The sequence below is a fragment of the Ambystoma mexicanum genome, chromosome 11 (genome assembly GCF_040938575.1).
Source record: "Ambystoma mexicanum isolate Mex_15411 chromosome 11, UKY_AmexF1_1, whole genome shotgun sequence".
In the NCBI taxonomy this organism is placed as follows: Eukaryota; Metazoa; Chordata; class Amphibia; order Caudata; family Ambystomatidae; genus Ambystoma; species Ambystoma mexicanum.
This window is the reverse complement of record NC_090934.1, coordinates 771570423-771594070: the sequence shown is the minus strand read 5'-3', so window position 1 is coordinate 771594070 and position 23648 is coordinate 771570423. Positions and strand designations below refer to the sequence as shown.

Genomic DNA, 23648 nt, shown 5'->3' with positions numbered 1-23648 from the left:
CAGTAGGAGAATGGCTAGATTACCCTTGTCCTTTGCCTCGTCCATCTGGATTTTTAGGTCCAGTAGGGCTGACTCTGTTCCATGCCTTGGCCTGAAGCCGGATTGTCTGAGACCCAGGAGGTTGTTGTCTTCCAGGTGCTTCTGTATTTGCAGGTAGGCCACTCTGTCTAGGATCTTTAGGATGTAGGGAACGGTGGTGATTGGCCTGTAATTAGTTGGGTTATTGGGGTCTAGATTAGGTTTTTTTAGAAGTGGCATGACCCAGGCCTCCTTGAGGCTGCTGGGCACTGAGCTTGATTTGAAGGATGCATTGATGAGGGCTGTTATGAAGGGGGCCAGAGTGTTGGCGCCTTCTTGGATGATGGGAGCTGGGCATGAGTCCCCTTGGCATCTAGAGGGCTTGAGGCCCTTAATGATGCTTTCTACTTCTTTAGTGGAAACTGGTGAGAAGGAGAAGGGGGGGCAAGTAGGTGTTTTTGGGGTGGTGGACGGAGGATGGTTTGTTTTTTTGGAAAGGCTGAGCTTTTTCTGTTCGATTTTGGATTGTAACATGGTGATTTTGTCTGCTAGGGCTTTTTGAATCCTCTCACACCAGTCTGCATCTTTCACGCAGGTTTCAGCCAGAGTGGGGGGGATTCGAGTTCCCTGAGGATATTGAAAAGCTCTTTTGTTTTGGATTTGGCGCTCTCAATTCTGTTATCATATGTCTCTTTTTTGGCCTTAAGGATAGCAGTTTTGTAGGTGGTGGCTGCTATCGAGAGTTGAGTTTTGTTGGAGAGGTTGGGCGTTTTTCTCCAGGTGGCTTCTGCGGCTCGTTTGGAGTTTCGGAGGATTTTTAGCTCTGGTGTGAACCATTTGTTCATATGGGCTGCCGGTTTGGCTTTGGTGAGTTTGAGTGGGGCGATGGTGTCTACTGCTGATTCTAACGTTTTGTTGTAGAGGTCAGCGAGTTTCTCCGCATCTAGGTTGGCGTAGTTTGTAGGGGTACAGATATTGTCTATAAGTGGGCAGAGGTTTTGTAAGGTAATGTTGCGGTTGTTTCTGGTGAGGGTTTGGGGGATGGTAGGGGTTGGAGAGTTTGGTTGTGATTTCCCTTGGATGGAGAAGGAGATGGCGTGGTGGTCAGACCAAGCAGTTTGCTCGTTTTTTGTGATGGTCGTAGAGCAGTTGAGATCCGCTAGCCAGTCCAAGGTCCTGCCTTTGTTGTGGGTAGGGTCTGTGATTCTGAGCTTGAACCCTAGTTGGGAGATGGTGCTTTCCAGGGAGAGTGCATTGGTATCGTTTGGGTCGCCGAGACCGAGGTTGAGGTCACCAAGAAGGATAATTTGAGATCCTGTTTTGGTGTTGGTGGTCAAGAGGTCAGATATCTCTTCCTCAAATGTGGTGATGGGGCCTGGAGGTCTGTAAAGGAGGTGTAATAGTATGGTTTGTGTGGCAGAGAGTTGGAGCTTTGCTGACAGAAGTTCTGCAGATCGGAAGCTGGGTGGAGGGATTAATCTAAGTCCAAGGGAAGTTTTAGCGATGAAGGCTACTCCTCCTCCTTTACCTATGTCCCGGTCTTTCCTTAGTATTGAATAACCTTCTGGGATGGCGAGGGATAAGGCTGGGCCTGCTGCTTGGTGCAGCCAGGTTTCCGTGATAGCCAGGAAGTGTAGATTGTTGATAGAGATGAAGTCTGCGATATCTAGCGCATGGGCGACCAGGGAGCGGGCATTGATGAGGGCGCCCTTGATTAGTGGCTGTTCAGATGTGCTCAAGGGGGCTGATTGGGTGATGTTCAAAGTTTGAGCGGAGTTTGCTTGAATGTGTGTGGGATGAAAGGAGTGTTTTTTGGTGAGTGTCTTGGGGGTTATGAACCGAGAGCCGAGTCTCAGGTTTCTGTCTTTCAATGTGCATGGGTTCCAAGGAGTGGGCGGAGCAGCAAATCGGCGGATCCATTCTATAGGACTGAGGGCGTCAGGCTTGTCAATATGTTGGGTCTCCAAAAAACCCATAGTATGTTGGGTTGGGAGTGATTGCGGACGGGGTTTGTGGTGGGTGGTGTTGTTGTGGTGGAGCAGGGCGAGTGTAGCCGTTAAGGTGAGCGTGGCTAAGTAGAAGTTTGCCATGGGTGGTCAGAGTAAGACCCGGGTGTAGTTGGCCGAGGTTGACTAGGTGGTAGAAATAGAGTAGTTTGAGGTGAGGCGGGAGCCGACTGGGTCGGGATAGGCAGGATGGCAGGTAGTCAAGATCAGAGTGGGTACAATGGGCAGGCACGGTGGTCAATGGACTAGGCACAGAGGCTAGCAGATAGGCACATTCAAGGTGAGGCACAGTGGTCAACAGACTAAGGCACGGTGGCTGGCGAATAGGCACATTCTAAACTGAGGCGCATAGGAAAAGTACATGCTAAATGCATGCACCAAGGCACCATACAGCGGTCTAGATGGTCTGTAGGCGACCAAAAGGCACAATATAGCAGACTAGATGGTCTGCTATATGGTCCTAGACCCCACCTACCGCACTAACACCCACGAGAGGACACTACAGACTCCTTTCTCTGGTAATTGGAGACAGCTCGGGCACCAGGGTGCATTACTTAAGCTGGAATAACACTGGGTGGGGGGGTCGGAGCAGTGACCACTGGAGCAACTGCCCAGCACACATAGGCACGCACTTGTATGGACTCTGTGAAATTGAGTATGCAGGTCCTTGCAGACCCTGGGAAGGCAGGCTGGAATTGGAAAGACTCGCTAAACTAGACTGATCGACAGGCCTGGCCTGCCTACTGGAGTGCTGGCTTGCAGACTCTGCTTGGCCCAAAGCAGACATCAAAAGGGAGGTGTATTTGACAACCCACATGGAGACTACAGCTGTAGTTCCGTGACAACTGCGCTGGACCATGGCAGCGTCACTGTCGGTTCGGCGACACGCAGTTGGCAACCCCCCACACCTGAGAGTGTACGGCTAGCTGGGAAAGGAGGCATTACCATAGTAGTGCAGAACAACCTCTCTAACACTCTCCACCTCAGCTGGTGGTACAAAGCCTTGCTGATCCTTAGAACAGCGATATGCCCACCAACAAGCACAAACAAAAAGGCACCATAATGGATTCTTTTGGAGGGCATGGGAAGACACAGGTCTCCACTGAGAGACAGAGCGACACGGAGTTCATGGATAAAGAGACATCCCTGGAACAGCGGGAAGATGAGGTGCTGGCGGCGATAGCTGCACTTTGAACCTGCTTGGAACACAAGGTGGATGAGGTCAAAATAGACATCCAAGTCTTGCGGCACAACTTGAGGTCCCTGGTGGAGCGAGTCACACACGCGGAGGAACAGCTGAAGCAGACTGTGAATGCAGCCACCGACTTGACAACCAGATGGAAGACCTTGGAAACCAGGAACCGCTTTCTAGAACAAAGAGCTGAGTATGCAGAGGGTCGCTCCCGCCGGAATAATGTTCGGGTCCTGGGCATTCCGGAAGGGGAAGAGGGTAGAGACCCTACGACATACATCGAAACTTTGTTCCAACAGGAAGTTGGAGGAGGTAAACTGACGCAAAGCTTCTCAGTTTAGAGGGCACACAGATCCCTCCAGAAGAAACCCCAGCCAGGATCACATCCCTGCCCGATCATAGCTAAAATTCGGAATTTCTGTGACCGAGAAGTATTGCTGCAGTTTTCCAGAGACGGCAGAGTGATAGAAGGCAGAGGTTCGAGGGTTGCCATATATCCAGATTACACTCCCCTGGTGCAGCAACAGCGGAACCAATTCATCTCCGTCAAGGCCAGGCTCCGTAGGAAGGGCATTAGATATATGCTTATGTATCCAGCGAGACTCAAGGTGATTTATGCAGGCAAGATGAGGTTCTTCGAAAGCCCAGAGGCAGTGACAATGTGGCTGGAACATAATAACTTAGACACAGATGAAAACCCGGTACTACAAGAGACGGAGTCCGTAAAAGAGTAGGGCATGATACTCAATGCTGACCGTTGTTTTTTGCTGCCACGGATCGCCTGGACACTGGCGGGGGATGTCAGTGATTGTCCCCCTCTCCCTTTTGGACCTCTGAACTATAATTCCGTTGCTAAAATAGCTTCTGCACCAGGGCTGGTGACCCAGCCCACTGAGTTCTGATGGATCCCACCCGATCCGAACGGATAGTCGACAGGCAGTCCCTGTCGTAACCCTTGGTCGTGCCAGTTTACTTTAGCTGGCACTGGCAGACCCAAGCAGATTGTGTCCGCTGGGCAGAGTTGGTACCCCATGTTCCAGGGGTTGTTGGTTAAGTATTGTTTGTTTTATCCAACCAAATTAATGCTTACGGCGGATTACTCCTCATGCTGCTTGAACCTTGTAGATGTGCAGGTGAAAATATGGTTTGGGGAGGGTTTCTCACTTCCTGAATTCACACACATCTGCCGGCACGCTGGTCTCTGGGGCACTCTAGCAAAACAGTACACGAGACAGTATGACGCAGGTTAACATTATCAAATGGAATGTGAGAGGCCTTAGCACATTCATGAGGAGGAATAGAGTATGCCATATCTCCAGCGTAAGAAAATCTCGGTTGCCTTGCTGCAGTTAACTCATTTGATGACCAAAGAGCAGGAGTCAGTGGTGAAGTATTGGGGCGGGGCAGTATATGGGGCTCCATATTCCAAATGTGCACAGGGTTTTCTCACATGGATTAGTAGCACACTCCCATTTCATTATATAAGCAGCAACAGCGATGTTGATGGCCGGTATGTTATCCTTAGAGGATATATTGAGGGGGTAGAGGTGGTCATAGTCAACTCATATTTTCCAAACCATGCTATACCATCACATGTCCACAATCTAACTGCACGTATTGCACCTCACAGGGAGGCCTTCTTTATATTGGGTGGAGACTTTAATTGTGTATGTGACAGCATGCGAGATAGATCCAAACCACTTAGGTCTGGGACTACCCCAGCGGGGAACAGCCCTTAACACTGCTCTGACTGACCTGGCCATCATGGATGTGTGGCGAGAGATACAGCCGGATCGGACTGAATACTCTTACCATTCCACATTACACAATCTCCATACGTGGCTAGATTATGTCTTTGTAGGTGTTACCAGTGCAGAGTACATGGGCCGTGTGATCTCGGATCACTCACCCCTTGGTGTGGAATAGGATTGTCAAACACTGCAAGCCCCGGTCCCGACATGGCGCCTACCCACAGATGCTCTGCGAGATATGGCCTTCCACGAACAACACCGAGATGCACTGCCCTTTTACGTCAAGGAAAACATTAAACATTAGCAGTGCTAGTAGGTGGGCAACGGTCTGGGAAACTTTAAAGGTGGTTACTACGGGGGGGTCATAGCTAGAGCTGCGGGTGTTCAAAAGCAGCTCAAAATAGATCTGGAGGCGCTTGAAAGTAGGGTGCAGGATTTGGAAGTTAAACTGTCGATAGAACAGGCAGCAGAACGACCACTCCGAGAAGTATGGCTCAACTGCCAGACCACTTGGGAGCGGCTGTCAAAGTTTGATTATGCCACCAAGACAGCATGCATGCATACAGAAGGAGACAGGTCAGAGAAGCTCCCAACGTGGCTATGACTGAAGGAGCACCCCTAAACACTGATTACGCTCTTAGAAATGAATGTGGGGAACCCTGGAGAGCACAATCCACTATTAATGACATATTTGCCACCTACTATGCTACAATATACAGTCACAGTGCACACATTTCAGTGGAGTAACTAACAGATGCCTTCACTGAAGTCACACTTCCCTCGCTTAACAGTGGTCAGCATGACCTCTTAGATCAACCTTTTACCTTACAGGACCTGGAGGAAACGATAGCTACATCCGCTGCTGGCAAAGCGCCGGGAAGTGATGGCCTCCTGGCTGGGTTTTACAAGACATACAAAGGAGAGCTGGCACCAACGCTCCTGAAGTTCTTTGAGGAGGCTTTTTAGATGGAGAAACTCCCAAACTTGATCTGGGAAACGTGGGTAGTACCTATTCTCAAGCCCAGGAAACCGGCGGACACATGTGACTGGTATAGGCCATTGGCTATGCTGAACTCTGATGTTAAGCTACTGACAACTATGCTTGCATCGCGTCTCCAGAGATGTATAGTGACGCTGATACATTCAGACCAAACCGGTTATGTGCCTGGCCACAGTACCACCCTCAACTTGCGCAGGCTACGACAGATAATTGAACAGACTAACAGAAGTCCAGAACAGTATGTAGTGGCCTCACTTGATGCCATAAAAGCTTTTGATTCAGTTTATTGGGAGTGGACAGAAGCAGCAATGAAGGCCTTTGGATTTGGGGAGCATTTCAGAAGGTGGGCTAAGATACGTTATACCTCTCCCACTGTTAGAGTCAGAACGGGGCAACACATATCCAAATTATGGGACATACAGAGGGAGATGCAACAGGGGTGCCCCCTCTCTCCGATGCTGCACATACTAGCACTCGAACCCATTGCAGCGTACCTTAGGCGAGAATATCTGGAAGCCGGGATACGTATCGGAAACACTACTCACTTGCTTTCATTGTATGCGGACGATGTGCTACTCTACCTCTGCCAGCCACAACACAACCTGCCCCTGCTACTGAAAATACTGGATAATTTTGCCAGACTGTTGGGGATCACATTTAACAGACACAAGTCATGTCTTTTTCCCCTAGCGGGGCTGAACGACACCAGGCTAACTTCCATGCTGGACTGGGGATTGAAATGGGAGCATGATTGCTTGAGGTATCTGGGCATAAGGGTGGCACATATTCCAGAACAGACACACGCACTAAACACATTGCAAACAGTAGAGGAAGTAAAAAGATCAATGGCATTTTGATCTCGCCACCCCCTCTCGCTCATGGGAAGGGTGGCCATCACAAAGATGATCATACTTTCAAGGCTACTTTATGGCTTCACTAATGTTACTTACTATATCAAGGTCCCCTTTTTTCGATAAAAGAAGCGACACTAAGGGCTTTTTTATGGGGCCCTATGAGACACAGATTGTCCATAAATATACTGACACGCCCATTTGAACAGGGTGGGGTTCAACTGCCTAGGCTAGAATTCTATTATTTAGCAGTGCAACTAAGTTTCTCACCTGATGGTTGACTGATGAACACAATATGGAACACACCCTGCTTGAGGCCCTGATTCGCCAGTGTGCGGTTGCAAGAAACACTCTGGAAACCCGCCTGCACACAATACACCCAGCCGTTGTTATTATCAGTAGGCAGACACATTTGGCGGAGGACAATGAAAATCCTGAAGGCTCCACACCCCTACTCTCCGCAGACGTATATTGATCAGCAGAAAATGGGACCCTGAGGAAATTAAGATTGTGCAAAGCTGGGAGGAGGTGGGCATTGTAACATGGGGGGACTTGTATGAGAGTGGTACCTATAAGGAATTATCTGACCTTACCCATAAGGAGGGCATCCCGTAGGGGCAATTTCTGAGGTATATGCAGATTAACAAATTCGCTAAACACGCCTGGCCAGATTGTCCGACATAACCCCAACCAAATTCACACCTGTCGCTTATGTATGAACTGGAAAGTGGCTGGCGGCTAGTGTCCTGATTGTATAAAGCCCTCATTGATGGCACGCTTACGGAACACACACAGCTTAGAACCAGATGGGAAACTGACCTGGGTACGGACTTCACCGATAAACAATGGCTATGGGTGCTTGGCCACGGCACAAATGTTTCACGCAATGCGAGATTCAGACTCATCCAGGTCAACGTTCTGCACCGCACATATTTGACCCCGGTCAGGATTGCTAAGTTTAATAAAGATGCAACATCTGAATGCCCTAAGTGTGGCAGGGTGAATGCTCATATAATGCACATGTTTTGGGGCTGTGTGAGCGTGCAAAGGCTTTGGAATGAGATCAAACTTACCTGTGTAAATGCTGGGATTACCAGATACCAATGGACCCTGCAGGAATGTATTCTAGGGATGTACACCAGGGCTAGCAACACATCTCCAGATTTATGGATCTGGCCTGCATTGTGCGTAAGAGATGTGTAGCTATGATGTGGAATTCGAACAAGGGGCTGAGGTTTGAGGTGTGGTTAAAAGAAATGTAGCGCTGGAGCACTGCCGAAATGACAGCATGGGGTTGCGCCATTGATGTGCATAGTGGAGAAGTGGGCCTCCTCTTTGAGGCATGGAAGTTGCTGCTTGACTCTGCATTGTACCCCTCGGATGATAAACCCCCATGAGCCCCTGATAACTGATACATCTTGTCTTCAACCTTACTAAACAGACAGCTAGCGCAGGTGGGGCCTGCTCCCTCCTCTCTGCCAGGGCAGAGGCATGGATTCAGTGACTTGCACCCATACCTATAAAAGAGACAATGTTGTCAGATATCAGTGTGAACATAATTGGTTGGTTTATTTTCCACTTGTTTTTCCCTACCCGGTGTCACCGTACCCGTTTGTCTTGTTGTATCCCTCCCCTTTAATGTTTATTCTGTTGACCTGCTATGACATGAAGTGTGTTGATACATTCATGATTCTAATCGTTGCCTAATTGCCATCTTTAACAAAATGGCAATAAAAATGTAAAAAAAATAAATAAATAGTGGATATCAGGGTGTGCAACCCACACCAAAGTCTCAACAGCCTAGGTCTTTCTATTTTGCTCACTGACAATGATACTGTCACAAACTGCCAACGGAAAAGACAGACCAGCAACAGAGACTTAAGCGGTTCATGGGAGGTCACAAGTGAAATTCACAGAGCATGCAGACTGGCGGGCACTGTGACGACCCTTCCTGGGGCTGCACTTACCTTCTGCCCCCTGCTGCCCATAGATGTGGGCCTGCCTGTGTTCCCTTTCCTGATGCTCTGCAGCTGATCCTGATGTTGAGTTTCCCCGCAGATGTGACATTGCGCCCCCTGCGCCCCACCTGCGGCACAGATCATGTTACTGGGTCACGTGACCCTTCACTCTGAAGAGGGCTCCAGTGCTGGCCTCTCCACCACCACTGCACTTACCTTTACCTCCTGCTGCCGCTGTCTGCGGCTGTTCAACTTAAACGCACGGCTGCGCTAATAACTGATACCAGAAGATTCTGCCCTTATCTGAAGAGAGGTGTAGAGCAGTTTAACAATCAACTGCAATCTCGAAGGAGAGCGCGCTGCTCCCCAAATGTCACACTGTTAAAAGTAGTGATGGAAGGTCAGAGCTTGCATGCTGCTGTTCTATGGGAAATTAAAACCTAGATTCGGGCACAAGGAGGGATTTTATCCCTTCCTATCTCTGCCTACCATTGTGGCAACAGACACTAAAGCCTTAGTGCACAGGATGGGTTATTTTGGTCAATGATATCTATGGAGAGCTAATAAAACAGAAAGGCCAGGGAAAGACCAAAGAGGAGGAGATAAGAATGTTGAACATCCATTTCCATTTAAAGCCAAATATTCAGCCAGGCAGTTTGAGAAGACTCTAGAAAGGACAATGGAGCTGTTGAAGATTCCTGAGAGCCTAGCAAGAAGCTGCAGAGTGGAAAGAAGACGGTTGGGTATCACGCCAGCGGACTCTCACAATCTACCACCCTGAAAGAGCGAAATAAGATTTTAAGACCACTGGAGTATCAGACCTACCTTAGCACTATGAGAGACCTGAAAAAGCCTGTGAGACTGCTGGAGTCCCACAACTAGCCATTGAAACTGGTGCAGTCTCACACCTTTACCAACACCCAGAGAGAGCTGTGGAAGCCAGTTAAACCAACGGTGTCACACACCTACCCCAACACCCTGAGATAGAAGAAGCCATTGAGATTCCTGAATTCTCATACCTTTCCAACACCCTGAGGGAGCTAAACAAGCCAGTAAGACCACTGGGGTCTCATGCCTACCTAACATTACACCAATCCAACATTCTGAGAAAGCTGAAAGAAATGTAGGCTGTAGACGTTTCACAGTTAGGCAACACCCTGAGAGAAATAAAAAAGCTGTGGGGACTGCTTGAGACTCACTTCTACCTCAACACCCTAAGAGAGCTGAAAATGTTTTTAAGACTGCTGAAGATGCACACTTAATCTAACATCATGAGAGAGCTGAAGAAGCCACAGTGACTACTGGAGTTTACCAAACACCCTGATATGGTTGAAGAATCCATTGAGAAGGTGGTAATTTGAACCTAGCCTACACTCTGAACAGACTGATACAAGCCTCAGATTAGTAAAAGACATACCTCCTAGAAAGGGAAGCGGGGCTTACATAAGCCTCAGATTTTAGGAACTCATATCTCCTAGACTGAGAGAAGAGACTGGCCGAGGCCTGAAAGACTGGTAAACTTTCCGTCTTTCACTGACGCCTTGAGAATATCCTGACCCATTCATAGTGAGCTTCTATTAAATATTTGGAATACTACTGAAATCTTGTGTGCTCCTTCAGTTATCCACTACATATGTGTTCTTTGAGCTCACATTACTATGCAGCAATTCATTATATTCTACATTATGATAGTTCAAAGGTGTGCTATCAATTTCATGTTGGTCATGGCTCAGAAGTGGGAAGTTTACCTTCTCTAATATTACAAAACAAAGCTTGTTTGTACCATGTCATTATGAGAAAAACATGTGTGGCTGTGTGGGAAAGTCAGTGTTATTAAAATGCAGCATTAAAACAATCCCTGGCAAAGCAAACATATTTTGGCTGCCATGTGCCAAGTGCAGCCTCAAATGCCTCCAATACACTTTCCATGCCGCTAAAGAACAGTAGCAAAGTTAAGTTGAACACCAATTCAAGTGATAACAAGGCTCTCACTTAAAACAAAAAAAGTAGAGCAAAGCAAACACTATTCCCTCAAGCCTGAACATCTGACACTCTTCCCATTAAACGGACAGTGAAGGCAAGCATATGCAACTAAGGCACACTTTGAATGGTTAACTTTTAGCTAATCACAATGACAGAAACATAAAGCTTGAGATAATGATGTTTTACTAAGGTGAAAGTGTATTCAAACACATTTGCCATCTGATATTATCCATACCAATAGTTTGCATTCCACTAGGTGTCTCTTATGAGACACGTACATGCCACAACCGAGACATGGGCCAAAAATGTGTGTATGTAATTTGTTTAACTGCTTCGGTTATGGTGTAGATCTTACACATTAGATTTTAAATCGTAACTTAATTTACCAAATAGAAATAAAACAAGAAGGAACAGAAATACTGCATTCATTCATTCATAACTGTAGAATGCATACATAACGTTCCTTACCACAACATTATCTGACAAAGTCACAATAACTTTAAATTGATTTTAAGGGAAAAACATTATGGTACTCACAGATCGTTGTAAAAACATTTGTGAAGCAGAAATAATCAACAGCATTGAAGGACAGCAGATGATAAAGGAATTGTTCTTTCTCATCATCACAGCGCAGGAAAGCATAACGCTTGTATAGTTTTCTGTAGTAAAAAGATACTTGTTATCCAGGGAATTTTAGAAGTTCTTTTTGTTTACATCCTTAATAGGAGTAACTAAGGGACATCACAGTATGATCTAGAAATCACGTTAAGGATCAGCATGACAATGTAAAGAATGTAAGACATGTAATTAATGCAATCAGTGAGTGCAATTTTGATGATGCAACAGCTAGAAGAACAAATAACGTACCCTAGGTAATGTTCTTTCTGATGGATGTTTCTCCCATGGAGTGCTGATTTTAGATAGATTCCCCTGCTTTGCAGAACTCTTGGAAACTTTTTCCCAGTAGGGGGTGCTGTGCGGTCCGTTGCCAAGGATCCTCGAGTCGTCTGCTTTGGGGTTGAAATCGGCATTGACTTTGGTACAAATAGGGCGCGCTGTGCCCTGTGACCTCAGTTGTCATTTTTTCCCCCTGCACAACCACGTTAGGGATTAGAGACATTACAAGATGGGCGGTATCCCGGCAGTAAATCTGCCGGGATACCGCTCAATGCAATTAGCATTACCGCAACTTGGTCCGGCGCTATTAGCGTTGGATCCCAAGTTCCGGTGGTACGGAAAGTCCCCATTTATTCTGGGTCCATTGGACCCAATGGGGCCTTTTCTGCGTATTTAAAGCAGCACTAATACCGCTGTGGTAAATGTGACAAAAATGGGGGAAAGACAGCAGATTTACCCCTAGCTCAGAGCTGGAGGTGAATCACCAGGGAAGCTGTAATGCAGCGGTAATAGTATTATTGCTGCGTTTTTACCGCTCTGCCCAACTTCTGATGAGGCCCAATGAGTGAACGCTTAAGTGTTAAAGGCGAGAGTCATCATAGAATCATAGGAGGAAGCTCCTCAACCATGGGGTATGCTGGGAGGGCGACGAGGAATCCGTGGCAGGAACATCCATCAGAAAGAGCAATACATGGAGCAAGTAATTAGTTCTTCTAATCAATTGTGTCCTCCCATGGATTCCACATCTTAGATCGACTGCCATAGCAGTAAGACATCACAGAGGAGGGAAGGAGCAAACTCCATGGCTATTACGTCACCTCTTTTTGGAGGACGGCCCTGCCAAACAAGACTAATTTGTGGATACTGTGTCCAGGCAATAGTGTTTTGCAATAGTGTTTTGTAAACGTCTGTATGGAGGCCCACGTCGCGGCTTGACAGATATTCTTTACAGACAACTCCTTTTTGAAGAGCCAAAATAGCTGCCACATGCCTAGTGGAGTGCGCCCTGAAGCCTTCAAGAATTTGATTAGCCGGTCTGGTGTAGCATTCAGAAACACAAACCACTATCCATTATGAAATGGTTTGCTTTGTTATTCCTTTGCCTGTTTTAGGGCCGGTATAACCAATGAACAGTTAATCTTCCACTCTGAATTGGTTTGTTCTGGTGATGTAAAAACTCAGAGCCTTCTTGGAGTCAAGCCTATGCAGCCTTTCTTCCTCCCTAGATGGGTGAGGAGGAGGATAGAAAACTGGAAAATAAATTATCTGCGACAGGTGAAACTTCAATACGACCTTCGGAAGGAACGAAGGGCGCATTCTAAGAGTCACCTTGTCCTTGCTAGACACTGTAAAAGGTGGTTTACAAGACAAGGCTACAATTCGCTGACCCTTCCAGCTGAGGAGATAGCGACCAAGAAGGCGGTTTTCCATGAATGAAGTCTCAGAGGACACAAATGCAATGGCTCAAATGGAGAAGCCATAAGAAAAGTGAACACCAGATTCAAGGTCCATGCCAGCACCACAAAAGGGGTTGCAGGAAGGTGTTAATCAGGACTTTTAAAAATGCAACCACCAAGGAGATTGTGAAATATGACCCTTGTTCTGGTTTGTGCTTAAAAAAGGATAGTTCCGCTAAATAGCCCTTGATGGTTGTGACCTGAAGGCGCAGTCTTGCTAGATGAAGCTGAAAAGACCATACCCTTGAGATGTCCCATGAAAAGGGATCCACATCCTGTTGCCTAAACCAGCTGCAAAACTTTCTCCAACAGCAGCAGTATAGAGCCTTAGTTGTTGGTCTTCTGGCCAAAAGCAACACCTCCATCACGTCTTCCTCAAGGTTCCAATCCCTGTACGATAGCATTTCTGAAGCCAGGTGTGCTGGTTGTGCGTGTGCATGCTCGTGTGATGAAGCCGCCCTCTCTCCTGAGAGAAATGTTCAGGCATCTGTGGAAGACTATGTGGAGGGCAGATGGCCATGTCCAGAAGGTCCGGGGACCACGTCCTCCAGGCCATCTGGGGCAATCAAGATCATAGTTGCTCCATACCTCTTCAACCTCCTGATCACTTGACGAATGATGGGAAACGGTGGAACGCTTATAGGAAGTTCCAGTCTACCACTAATGCGTCCCCCAGTGTTCCACTCAGGGAAATTCCTTGGAGCAGAAAAGTTCAGATTTTCTGTTCACACTGGGCATGAACAGATCCACTTGAGGGGTTGCCCAGAGGGGGAAGATCTTTAAAAGAACTTCCTGGCACAGCTCCCACTCGTGAGAGATCGAGCCATCCACCATCATATGCTCCTTCCTGGCGAGGTACATTTCTGACAGAGATATTGTTCTGTAACAGCCAGAATCAGAGCTGCATCGTCTCTCTGCAAAGGGGGGTGAACTTACACCACCTGTCTTGTTGATGTAGTGCATGGTCACTGTGTTGTCTGTCATGGTCAGGACAGTTTTCTCCTGTATGGAGGGCAAAAAGGTCATCAGCGACAACCTTAATGCCCTCAGATCCAACAGGTTTATGTGAAGTTTTGTCTCTGCCAGGGACCACAATCCGCTCACCTTCAGCTCGTTCAGGTGAGCACCCCAGCCTTTTCAGAGATGCATCCCTTATAACAGTTGTCTCTGACTACAGTTGTCAAAACGGTTCTCCTGCCATCACATTCTCCCTGTGAGTCGACCACAGGAGATCCTGAGTGATTCTGCTAGGGACTTTAATCAAGTGTGTCATAATGTCAGAGACCTCCGTCTGCTCGGGACTAGAATCAAGTCTGTCATACTGCCAGAGAAGTGTGACCATAGAGATCCGCAGACACATTTTAGCGATGTCATTCTGAATCGGGCCTCTGCAGCAGGAAAATGCAGGATGCCATGAGGCAGAGCAACGATAGGATGTCTAGGGCTGGAAACTATTGGGCGTTCTGTAATCTGGTGACCATCAGCAGGATGTGCAGAGCCTTGTCCTTGGAAGGAATCCAGGACCGCTCTGATAAATTGGAGTGTTTCAGAAGGTGACAGCTGAGACTATTTTAAATTGAGGGCAATGCCCAGCTTGTGTAGGGGGCGACAAGGGCGACTGAGATAAACCAGGGCTTGATCCGGAGACCTTACCCTGATTAACCAATCATCCAGGGAGGGAAAGACACAAATCCCACCTTTCATGAGACTGTCTGCCACTACCGCTAACAATCTGGTGCAGACTGTCGGGCGGAGGTAAGCCTGAAAGGCAGAATTCGAAACTGATAGTGAGTGTTACCTATGACAAACCTCAGGTACTTCCTGTGCTTTGGATGGATAGGCACATGGAAATTAGCGTCCTATAAGTCGAGTCACACCAACCAACCATGAATTTCTACAGCCTGGAGAATCTGCAAGAGTGTTACCATCTTGGTCTTGTCCTTTCTGAGAAAATTGTTCAAACGCCTCAGTTCCAAGATGGGTCACAGGCCTCTATCCGTTTTGGAACCAACACAATAATGGGAGTACCACCCTCTGTTCCTCTCCTGTACTGGTCTGAACTCTATGGCACCCTTCTCTAGAAGAAAGGAAACCTCCTGCAGAAGCAGAGGGTGTGGAACAGGAGGTTGTTTGGCCAGATGGAAGCAAATCTGGAGGATGTTTTAAAAAGGGGAGACAGTGACACTGATTGACCACCTGAAGTGCCAACGCATCTGAAATAGTGGTGCACCATTCTTGCAAATAATGTGACAGGCACGCCCCTACTGGTGTAGCATATCATAAGTCCTGAAAGAGGTTTTGTGGTGGGAGCCGCACTGGAGGAGACATATGTGGAAGTGGCCTTTTTACCTCCTCTTACTCTGGAAGGGCGAGAGAAGCGTCTCTGACCTTGACGGGCAGTGGTTTGCTTTCCCTTCCGGCTGTAATTATAGCACTGAAAGGGCTCATACCCTTCCATTGTGAAGAAGGTTGAGCAGCCAGTCTTATTGCCACCCCTTGGGACTTTGCTGCAGCCTTGGAAGCCAGCACATCCGTTATCTGCCTTTGGGCCAAAAAGATGTGAACCGTCAAAAGGCATGTCAAGCAATTTTGTTTGAACATCCTGAACAAAGCCTCATTTCTTCAGCCAGGTCAATTTACTTATGACGGAACGTTCCACCATGGACCTTCCAACACAGTCAGCAGTGTCGAGTCCTGACGGCAGGTCTTGGCACATAGCTTCTTTCACATCTTCATCAATGTTATAGAAGTCATCCCTCACTTCTTCATCAGGAATATGCTCTGCTGCCTCAGCCACCATAGACCATAGGGTGTGTAAGTACTTGGCAAGTGCACAAGAGGAATTTATTGCTTTAGTGCCATGCTGCCTGAGGCAAATGTTTTGGGCCAGAGTGATATGTTTGTCTTTGCTGTCAGGGGATAATGAAGGGTTGGCACTTGACTTGTTGCGAACAGTATCTGCTCGTACCACCAGACTGTTGTGTGATGGATTCCTACTGAGGAACTCTGTGTCTGGGAAGGCTGGCCTGTATTTCCGAGCAAAACCCTTGCGGACTGCTGGCCCTAGGAGGGAGTTTTCCATTGCTCCAAGAGGGTACTTGTTATAGCATTATGTAAGGGAAGTAATCAAAAAATGTGGAAATGAAGGTTTAAATAAGTTAAAACATTATTTCATTTTTAGTTATTTTGGTATAGCCGTATCACGCTGGCTTTGGCACAACATAGTAAAAAACAGGTGAACATACACAATTGACCAAAATACAATGAACATATAAAGTGCAGTGTGCAAAGATTCGTCCCTTAGGGAAAGGATAAGGAGATACATTTATGTAAAGTACATAAGACAACTTCTCCTCCTGCTCAATAAGGATAAAGGGAGAATTTCCCAATTGATTCACAATCTGGCATGATGAAAAAATGGAATCCAGGAGAACAGCAATGTTGCATACATAATAGTCGTCAACCTTTATTTGACATTAGTACCTGGCAGGGTGGAGCCGTCAATCAGGTGACTAGGAACACGGGCTTGAACCGCTGGTGTAAGGCTGCGTTCCAAGCCGCCTGATGGCCGCACCTTCCTCCCTAGTCACAACCGCTGACATGGAAAGGCAAGAGGGGCTTTGTACGGAACGCTGCCTTCCTTTTCCATGGCAGGCATGTTGGTAAAGGATTTTCCCTCATACAATCGGACGCCGCGTGCCTCCCATTGTAGGAAGGACAACCCTTTTTTTTTTTTAAGCCTCCCCCCGGGTTCCAGCTTTGGTTACCCAGGGTGCTAATGTCCTTCACACCCGATCCGGCCAGTCAGATTGGGTGTTAATACCACATTATGCAAGCATCTGTTATAAATCACAGAAAGACAAAAGTCTACTAGGCGAGACAATCTATAGTAGAGTTGATTGTCTTCAAACAATTGGATGTCTTCAGCTCTAAAGAACGGGGTGTTACATTGAACTTGGATAGTTTTTGTTAGACAGAATCATATGCAGTACCCTTTGGGAACACCACACACAATTAAGACTACAAGTGACAGTCCAAATTCACCTTTGGTACAGACCTGTACTACATAGTAAAGTGGTAGCGATGGCTGAGCTGCCAGACTTATCTCAGGAATAAAGTGAGCAGTAGCAATAGTTACAAAAAGGACAGCAATTACTATGGTTCAAACAAACACTGACTCAAGGTTTCTGAGTAAAATAATATACATTTATTTACACATCAGTTGTAAAACAATTCACCACAGTAAAGCGGTAGAAAAATCACCCTCAATATACTACACACCACCCAATAGATTTTGGAAGTTGAGCTCAAAATGAAGTGTGAGCAAAATGGCACTCCAGCAATTTAAAAGGGAGGGAAAGACAAGGTTAGACAAAAGATGAGCAGCACCAACAAGTAAGTAGGCAGGGCAATCTAGAAAAGGCAAGGAAATCAAATCAAGAGGCCTGGGCCAAAGTCAATGGGCCAAAGTCTTTGCAGAGGATCACACACTGCAGAGTAGTTTGCGGTTAAGTCTTTGCCAAGAGTTGAGAACGAAGTTGGTCGGATGAAAAGTTACTTTAAAGAATAGAGAAGGACAAGCCCTCGGATTGGCAAAAGATTTCAAAGACTTTCACTGCGGTCGGACGGAACGAACAACTGGGTTTGAACAGTACCTTAGATGGAGAAGAAGGCTGTAGCTGAGGCAGATGTTCCTGGCAGTTCCTGCAGGCTCACGGTTCCTGAAGCGACTGTCGGAATGACACGAAGTAGGAAGACTGGAGGGTCCTGCACTGCCCAGGGAAGAAACCAGCAGCAGAGCAAAGCAACAAATAAAAGGTGCGCTCCTTAAAACCCAAGCAGGGTCCGGTCCTCCTGGCTATCCGGTTCACTGTAGCTGTGCACAGCAAATTCGACCAGAGGAGGGAGGGAGGCCTGGCTTGCAGTTTGGCAAACTGGTTAGTCCCACCAGCTCAAGGGAAGAAGATTCCTTGCAGATCTTTCCTGTCATCGAAGTTTGGAGATTCAGATCTGCAGCAGGGCTTCACCGGGAGGTTCAGTCGTGGTAGAGGTCCTCTTCTGTCAGCTTCTTTTCGGTTCTCTCGATCCAGTGGACACTCTGCCTTCTTAGTCCCAGAGACCTGCTTTTTATACAGTTTTCCCCCATTCACACAGCCTGGCTGTCAATCACACAGCAGGGTGGCTGTCCCGGCGGGACAGTCACCACAGCCAATCATACAGAGCGTGACATGGGTCTCCAAGGAGACCCTGTGCAGGGAGTCTCAAACCCCTGCTTCACATCCTGTCCCCCTCAGACATTCAGGTGCCTAAACCCGCCAAAGGATGGCGAACTAAAGAACCAAACCTGGTTTGACGCGCAGAGTAAAACACGAGAAAGACCTTTACAAAAAGAAATGGTGAATAAACCCGGCCGGAACCAAATAAAAGTAAATGGGGTCCAGCGGATTTAAGTTTGAGGCTACTAACTTAGCCTAAAACAGTACCAAGGCTATTTAAATAGACTGCGGTAGGAAAAATAGGATAGATACCACTGCCACCAGCCAAATCTTAAAGAATGGGGAATGGAATTTTTTTCCATGAGAAACAGACAAAAAGGAATAACTATTAACCCTTTCCAGAACTCTATGTAAGATAGTTTGTATTGGGTCTGTGAATTTAAAAAGACTAATAAAGTCAATGGCAACTTTACATGTTCTGGGATATAGGAGTAAGTCCCAGAAAATGGAGTTTGAAGTGAGAAGTCTGAAAAAGACAACCCTGTGTCACTGCACTAAAGGGGCTATGTAACACACAGTAAAAAGATGATGCCTATGGAGTAGGTGAGGCTCCACAGTCTATGAACACAAAAATGTTAAACACACACAGCAAAACACATGTAAGAGTGGGGAAAAAAGGCTCACACTCTCACCAGGTGAAAAAAAGAAATCCTAGAAATCCAGCCAAGCTGCTGGGGGACTCAGTGGGTAAGGGAAATTAGCCATTCTGGAGAATTCTCCCTAACAGTTTTCGTCAGGACTTGCTGCCTATATCTGTAAAAATGAAAAGACCAAATGTTGCAGGAAAAAAGTGGTGCATAATTCACCAGAGAATGTAAGGAAGTGCTAATGAAAAAATGTGAAAAAAAAGGGCACAGTTACTTGAATTCAAGTGAAAAGTGTGCCGTTTACTAAGGGCCTCAATATCAGTTAGCCAAAAAGAAACCTAAGAACCAAAAAACCAGAAGAGTCCCCCTGCCCCCTCCCCCGGGTTAATGTTCTGGATGGAAGAAAGGTCCACAATGTGCCTCAATGTATGCCTAATACATGAAAGTAGATAGAAGGGAGATATTACTCACAAAACCAATGATCACATGTGCATGTCAGGGAACCCGAGAGGACAAAGGCTGCAGGGATGAAAGACAAACAGAGAAATTTAACTGTATCGAACCCCAGCACGTGCGTAATGGCTGGAAACGACTTTGTCAAACCAATCCACAAGGTGTGCAGCTGGAATGAAAGACAGGCCTTTTACCTACAGTGGCTAGCTGGTGTCTTAGAGAGTGACACTGGGTGGCGCAAATTACAATAAAGGTCAGCGCGGTGCTCGTGCTAAAACCTGGACCTATCCTTGATATGGAGCGCAAAATGGGTGAGAAGACGGCCAGAAGCCGGGAGAACGTCGTCATGGTAACGGCTGTGCACCAACCATGTGATGCCGGTCACGCGGGTATCACGTCCAGGACGCAAGCAAGCTGTTGCCATGGCGAAGGTCCAGCCACGTCCAGAGCCTCCCAAACGGATGACTGAATTAATGAGGGGGGGCTGCAACCAGAGACATAAAAAGGTAGGAAGACATAAAAAGGTAGGAAAAGGGAATGGGACCAGAATACGCGATGCAGTACCCAAGAAGCCTATACATATAATAGAACGGCAGGTGATCAGCCGTGGCTGGATCGGGTGTTAAAACTAACTTCAACCCAAGCCCAAGTAGGGAGGAAAGGAAAAGGAACCGAGGGTGAGATCTGCTGCAGGATTTAGATGCCCAATGGTTGCCATTCTACCTGCTGGTTCAAACCAGAATGGTAACTATCTAGCTTGTAAAGCCAGAATTATTACTTTATGACTATTAGTTGTTGCACATCTGGGGCTTTCCTCTCCTTGATTTTATCAATCACCCACCATTTTATGTCAATTTGACTGTGGCCCATGGCGACAAAGTGTTCCACTAGTGGTGTGGACAAGGCTTTTGTCTTAATTTTAGACCGATGTTCCGTGATCCTTACTTTTATTTGTCTGGTGGTTTTCCTTACATAGATCTTGCTGCATGGACACAGAATGACAAACTACATTGGTGCTTTAGCATGTGCTGTGAAACTCAAAATGCCAATGGGCCTCATTACGACCCTGGCGGAAGACCATGGTGCTATTAGCACCATGGTCCATGCCGGTAAGTTACCGACTCCACCATGGAGAAAGGGGGAATTACCACCCCATTACAAGGTTGGCGGGGCGGTAAATCCCCCTTCCTCCATGGCCCTTCCCCATTCTCATTTTTGCCCCATAGGGCTCAATGGGAATGGGGAAGGCGCTAAGTACGGTGCCGCAAATTGCGGCACCGTAATTAGCACCAAGGTCCCTTTGCGGGTCCCTACTTTAACGGCTGGTCTACACCAGCCGTTAAGGTCGGGTCCCGCAAAGGGACCTAGTAATTAAGCGCTAATAGGTTAACGGCGCTGCAGCCTTTTACGGCACCATTAACCCATTAGCGCCTGGGTCGTAATGAGGCCCAATGTCTGTGATTTACCTCAAAATTGAGTTTCATCATCGTGAATTTACAGACAATGCAACTTCCACAAGGATAGTGTTCCTTGACAGGTGGCAGTCCTGTGAATGCTCATAAATTGCCCAATGATTTTGCGGTATTGCTATCTGCTGAGACCAAGTGCTGTTTAAGGTCTTTTCCTTTTTTAAAAGCAAACAGGGGAGGTTCCATCTCTAGGCAATTCAGTTGAAGGATGTGCCAATTCTTAAAGAACCATTTTTTCAGGGCATTACTCTGAGGACTGAAGGTGGTAACACATATGGCCTCCCTTGGCCCTGTGCCCACACCCAACTGCAAGGCTAAAAACCTTGGGGTCATCTTCGACTCCTCTCTCTCCTTCTCCTCCTCCTCTCACATTTCTGACATCTCTAAAAAGTCTATCAGCTACACTTCCTCAGAGGTACTTACCTTTTCGCACTTTCCCCCAGCGGCTCACTGTCTCCAGAGCCCTGGTTCTCTCTAGGCTGGACTACTGCAACAGCCTCTTCCTCAACCTCGCTGCTTCTCCCCTGCACCCTCTGCAACTCATCCAGAACAGAACCAGAAGACTCATCCTTGGCCTCAAGCTCAAGGACCACATCTCTCTGACACTGAAATCCCTTCACTGGCTCCCCGTGGCTGCAAGGATCAAGTTAAAGACCTTCTGTATTGTCCACAAGGCGTTCTGGGGCAGGGGACCTACCTACCTACAATGCTGCCTACCTAAATACTGTCCCTCACAAGCCCTTCGCTCATCTACCTCCAACCTTCTGCGAGTGAGCCAGTTCTCCAAGCAGAGATTTGGGGGGAGATCCTGATCCTTAGCAGGTGCCTCCCTATGGAATAGCCTCCCTGCCACCCTCCATCATGAGCCTGATCATCTTAACTTCTAGAAACTCCTCAAGACCTTCCTCTTCTCCTGTTCCTTCTCTCTCCCTCTACCCTGCTAACCTAGTTCTCTGCTCTTTGCCTCTCTCCCTCCTCATCCTTACAGCTTGATGACTGGCCGCCTGGTGTACCTCAGAGTGTTACAGGTATCGGGCACCTCTGCCAGTCCTCTCTCGCACTTGCCTCAGGGCCCTGAACCCCCACCCACCCTCACTGCACTTGAAAAATAACCCAAGAGTGGCTCCCTCTGCACTTACCCCAGTCTCCACCGACTGGGTGTACTTAGATTTCCCCCTCCCTGTGATCATCTGTGCACAATCCGAATGCACCATGCCCGAATATAGTCTGTCTGTTCACCCTTGTCTTCAGCCCTTAATTGAACTTGGTAAAACTGCAGAATCATTGTCAGGCCTATTTGCTGTGTCTCTATTGTTTAATGTGCACTTTCTCAGCCTGTGCAGACTATTATCGTCTCAGAATTTCAAGGGCTCTGAGCGACTGTTGTTTTTTCCCCATGTTCCCACCATCCTTGAGAGCTTTGAAACACTTGCCTGTGTATAGGCGCTTTACAAATAAACATTTCCATTACCATACAGTCCTGGGTGTCTCTTTTTTGTTGGTGGTTCTTTCCACAAGGTTGGCTCTATCTAAATTTCTTGCTCTTTTTTTGCATTTTTTAAGAGCATGAGCCTCATAAGTGTTGCGGTAAGGCAACAACGGCGCTGGTAGTGCTACCGGGGCCGTTGTTATCTTGCCGCAACATTACGAGTTCTGCTCGCGGGGGCTGCTCTGCACGCCTGGTCAGACCAGACATGCAGAGCGGCACCCGCGAGCAGTACCGGATGGTAGCAACGGCCCCGTTATTAACGGGACCGTTGTTACCACCCTCCCCATTTCCATTGCGCCCTATGGAGGCTCAAATGGGAATGGGGCCGTACCAGGTCAGGGTCCCGCGAATGGGAATAACCGGGCCCGCAAAGGTCAGAATGGCCGGGTAATTCCCATTTTTCAGGACCCGGACCAGAGTTTGGGGGTAGCCATGCCAGTAAAAACGGCATGGTACCTCCAAACTCGTAATGAGGCCCCATGTCTGGGGTAGCCCCTGTCAAGGAACCTATTGAATGCAATGTCAGCTTCCCTTTCGAAGTCCTGAACCAAAGTGCAGTTTTTCCTGATGTGGAGAAACTGTAAAAAAGGTATATTATCCCTCAGGGCCTTAGGATGGTAACTCTGGTGGTGTACAATGGTGTTTCGGTCTGTGTGCTTTCTTTAAAGACTTGTTTTTAAAGACCCATCTATAAGTACTGTCAACTGTCCAAGTCTGTATCATTGAACGCTGGCCTCCGCCTGATCTAGTTTAAGATCCTGAATAAACCGCATTATACACCGGCCAAGATGGCCAAGTTCTCTGAAAACTACACTGGGAGCTGTCAGAAATGTGGGGATCCACAAGTAGAATCGTTCCATATGTATTGGGCTTGCACACATATCACTGGGTTCTGGAGGGAGGTAGAAAAAATCATTGAGGAGATAACGCAGATTCTAGCTTCTCTCCCACCCCAAAAGCATCTGTTTGGGGACATCGGGAAAGTGGCAGAAAACACAAGGAAACTATTTAATGTATCTTGCATGATAGAGAGAAAATGTATATTGGAAAAATGGAAAAGCCCCCACGCACCACAGACTGAGCACTTCCTCAGAGACCTAACATTTGTAAATGAATGCGAGGAGCAATATGTGATGACACTGCCCAGGAAAGTCGTCCTAAGGAGATTTGGGCTCCATTCAGAACGTACTTATGTGATATGATACCAGATGATATATTCTCTCCTATGCCATCGCCATGATTATGTGAAATCTGAATATAT

The 23648-nt window shown here is 47.2% G+C and overlaps 1 protein-coding gene across 5 annotated transcripts in view; it reads right to left on the bottom strand.

Moving 5' to 3' along the window:
• Positions 1-23648, bottom strand: part of DENND5A (DENN domain containing 5A) — a 2487481-nt gene that overhangs the window by 863770 nt on the left and 1600063 nt on the right. For all 5 annotated transcript variants that reach the window (XM_069623676.1, XM_069623672.1, XM_069623674.1 and 2 more), the window contains one exon: positions 11297-11418. In XM_069623676.1, the coding sequence (XP_069479777.1) occupies positions 11297-11418 (122 nt within the window). The remainder of the gene's footprint in view (positions 1-11296; positions 11419-23648) is intronic.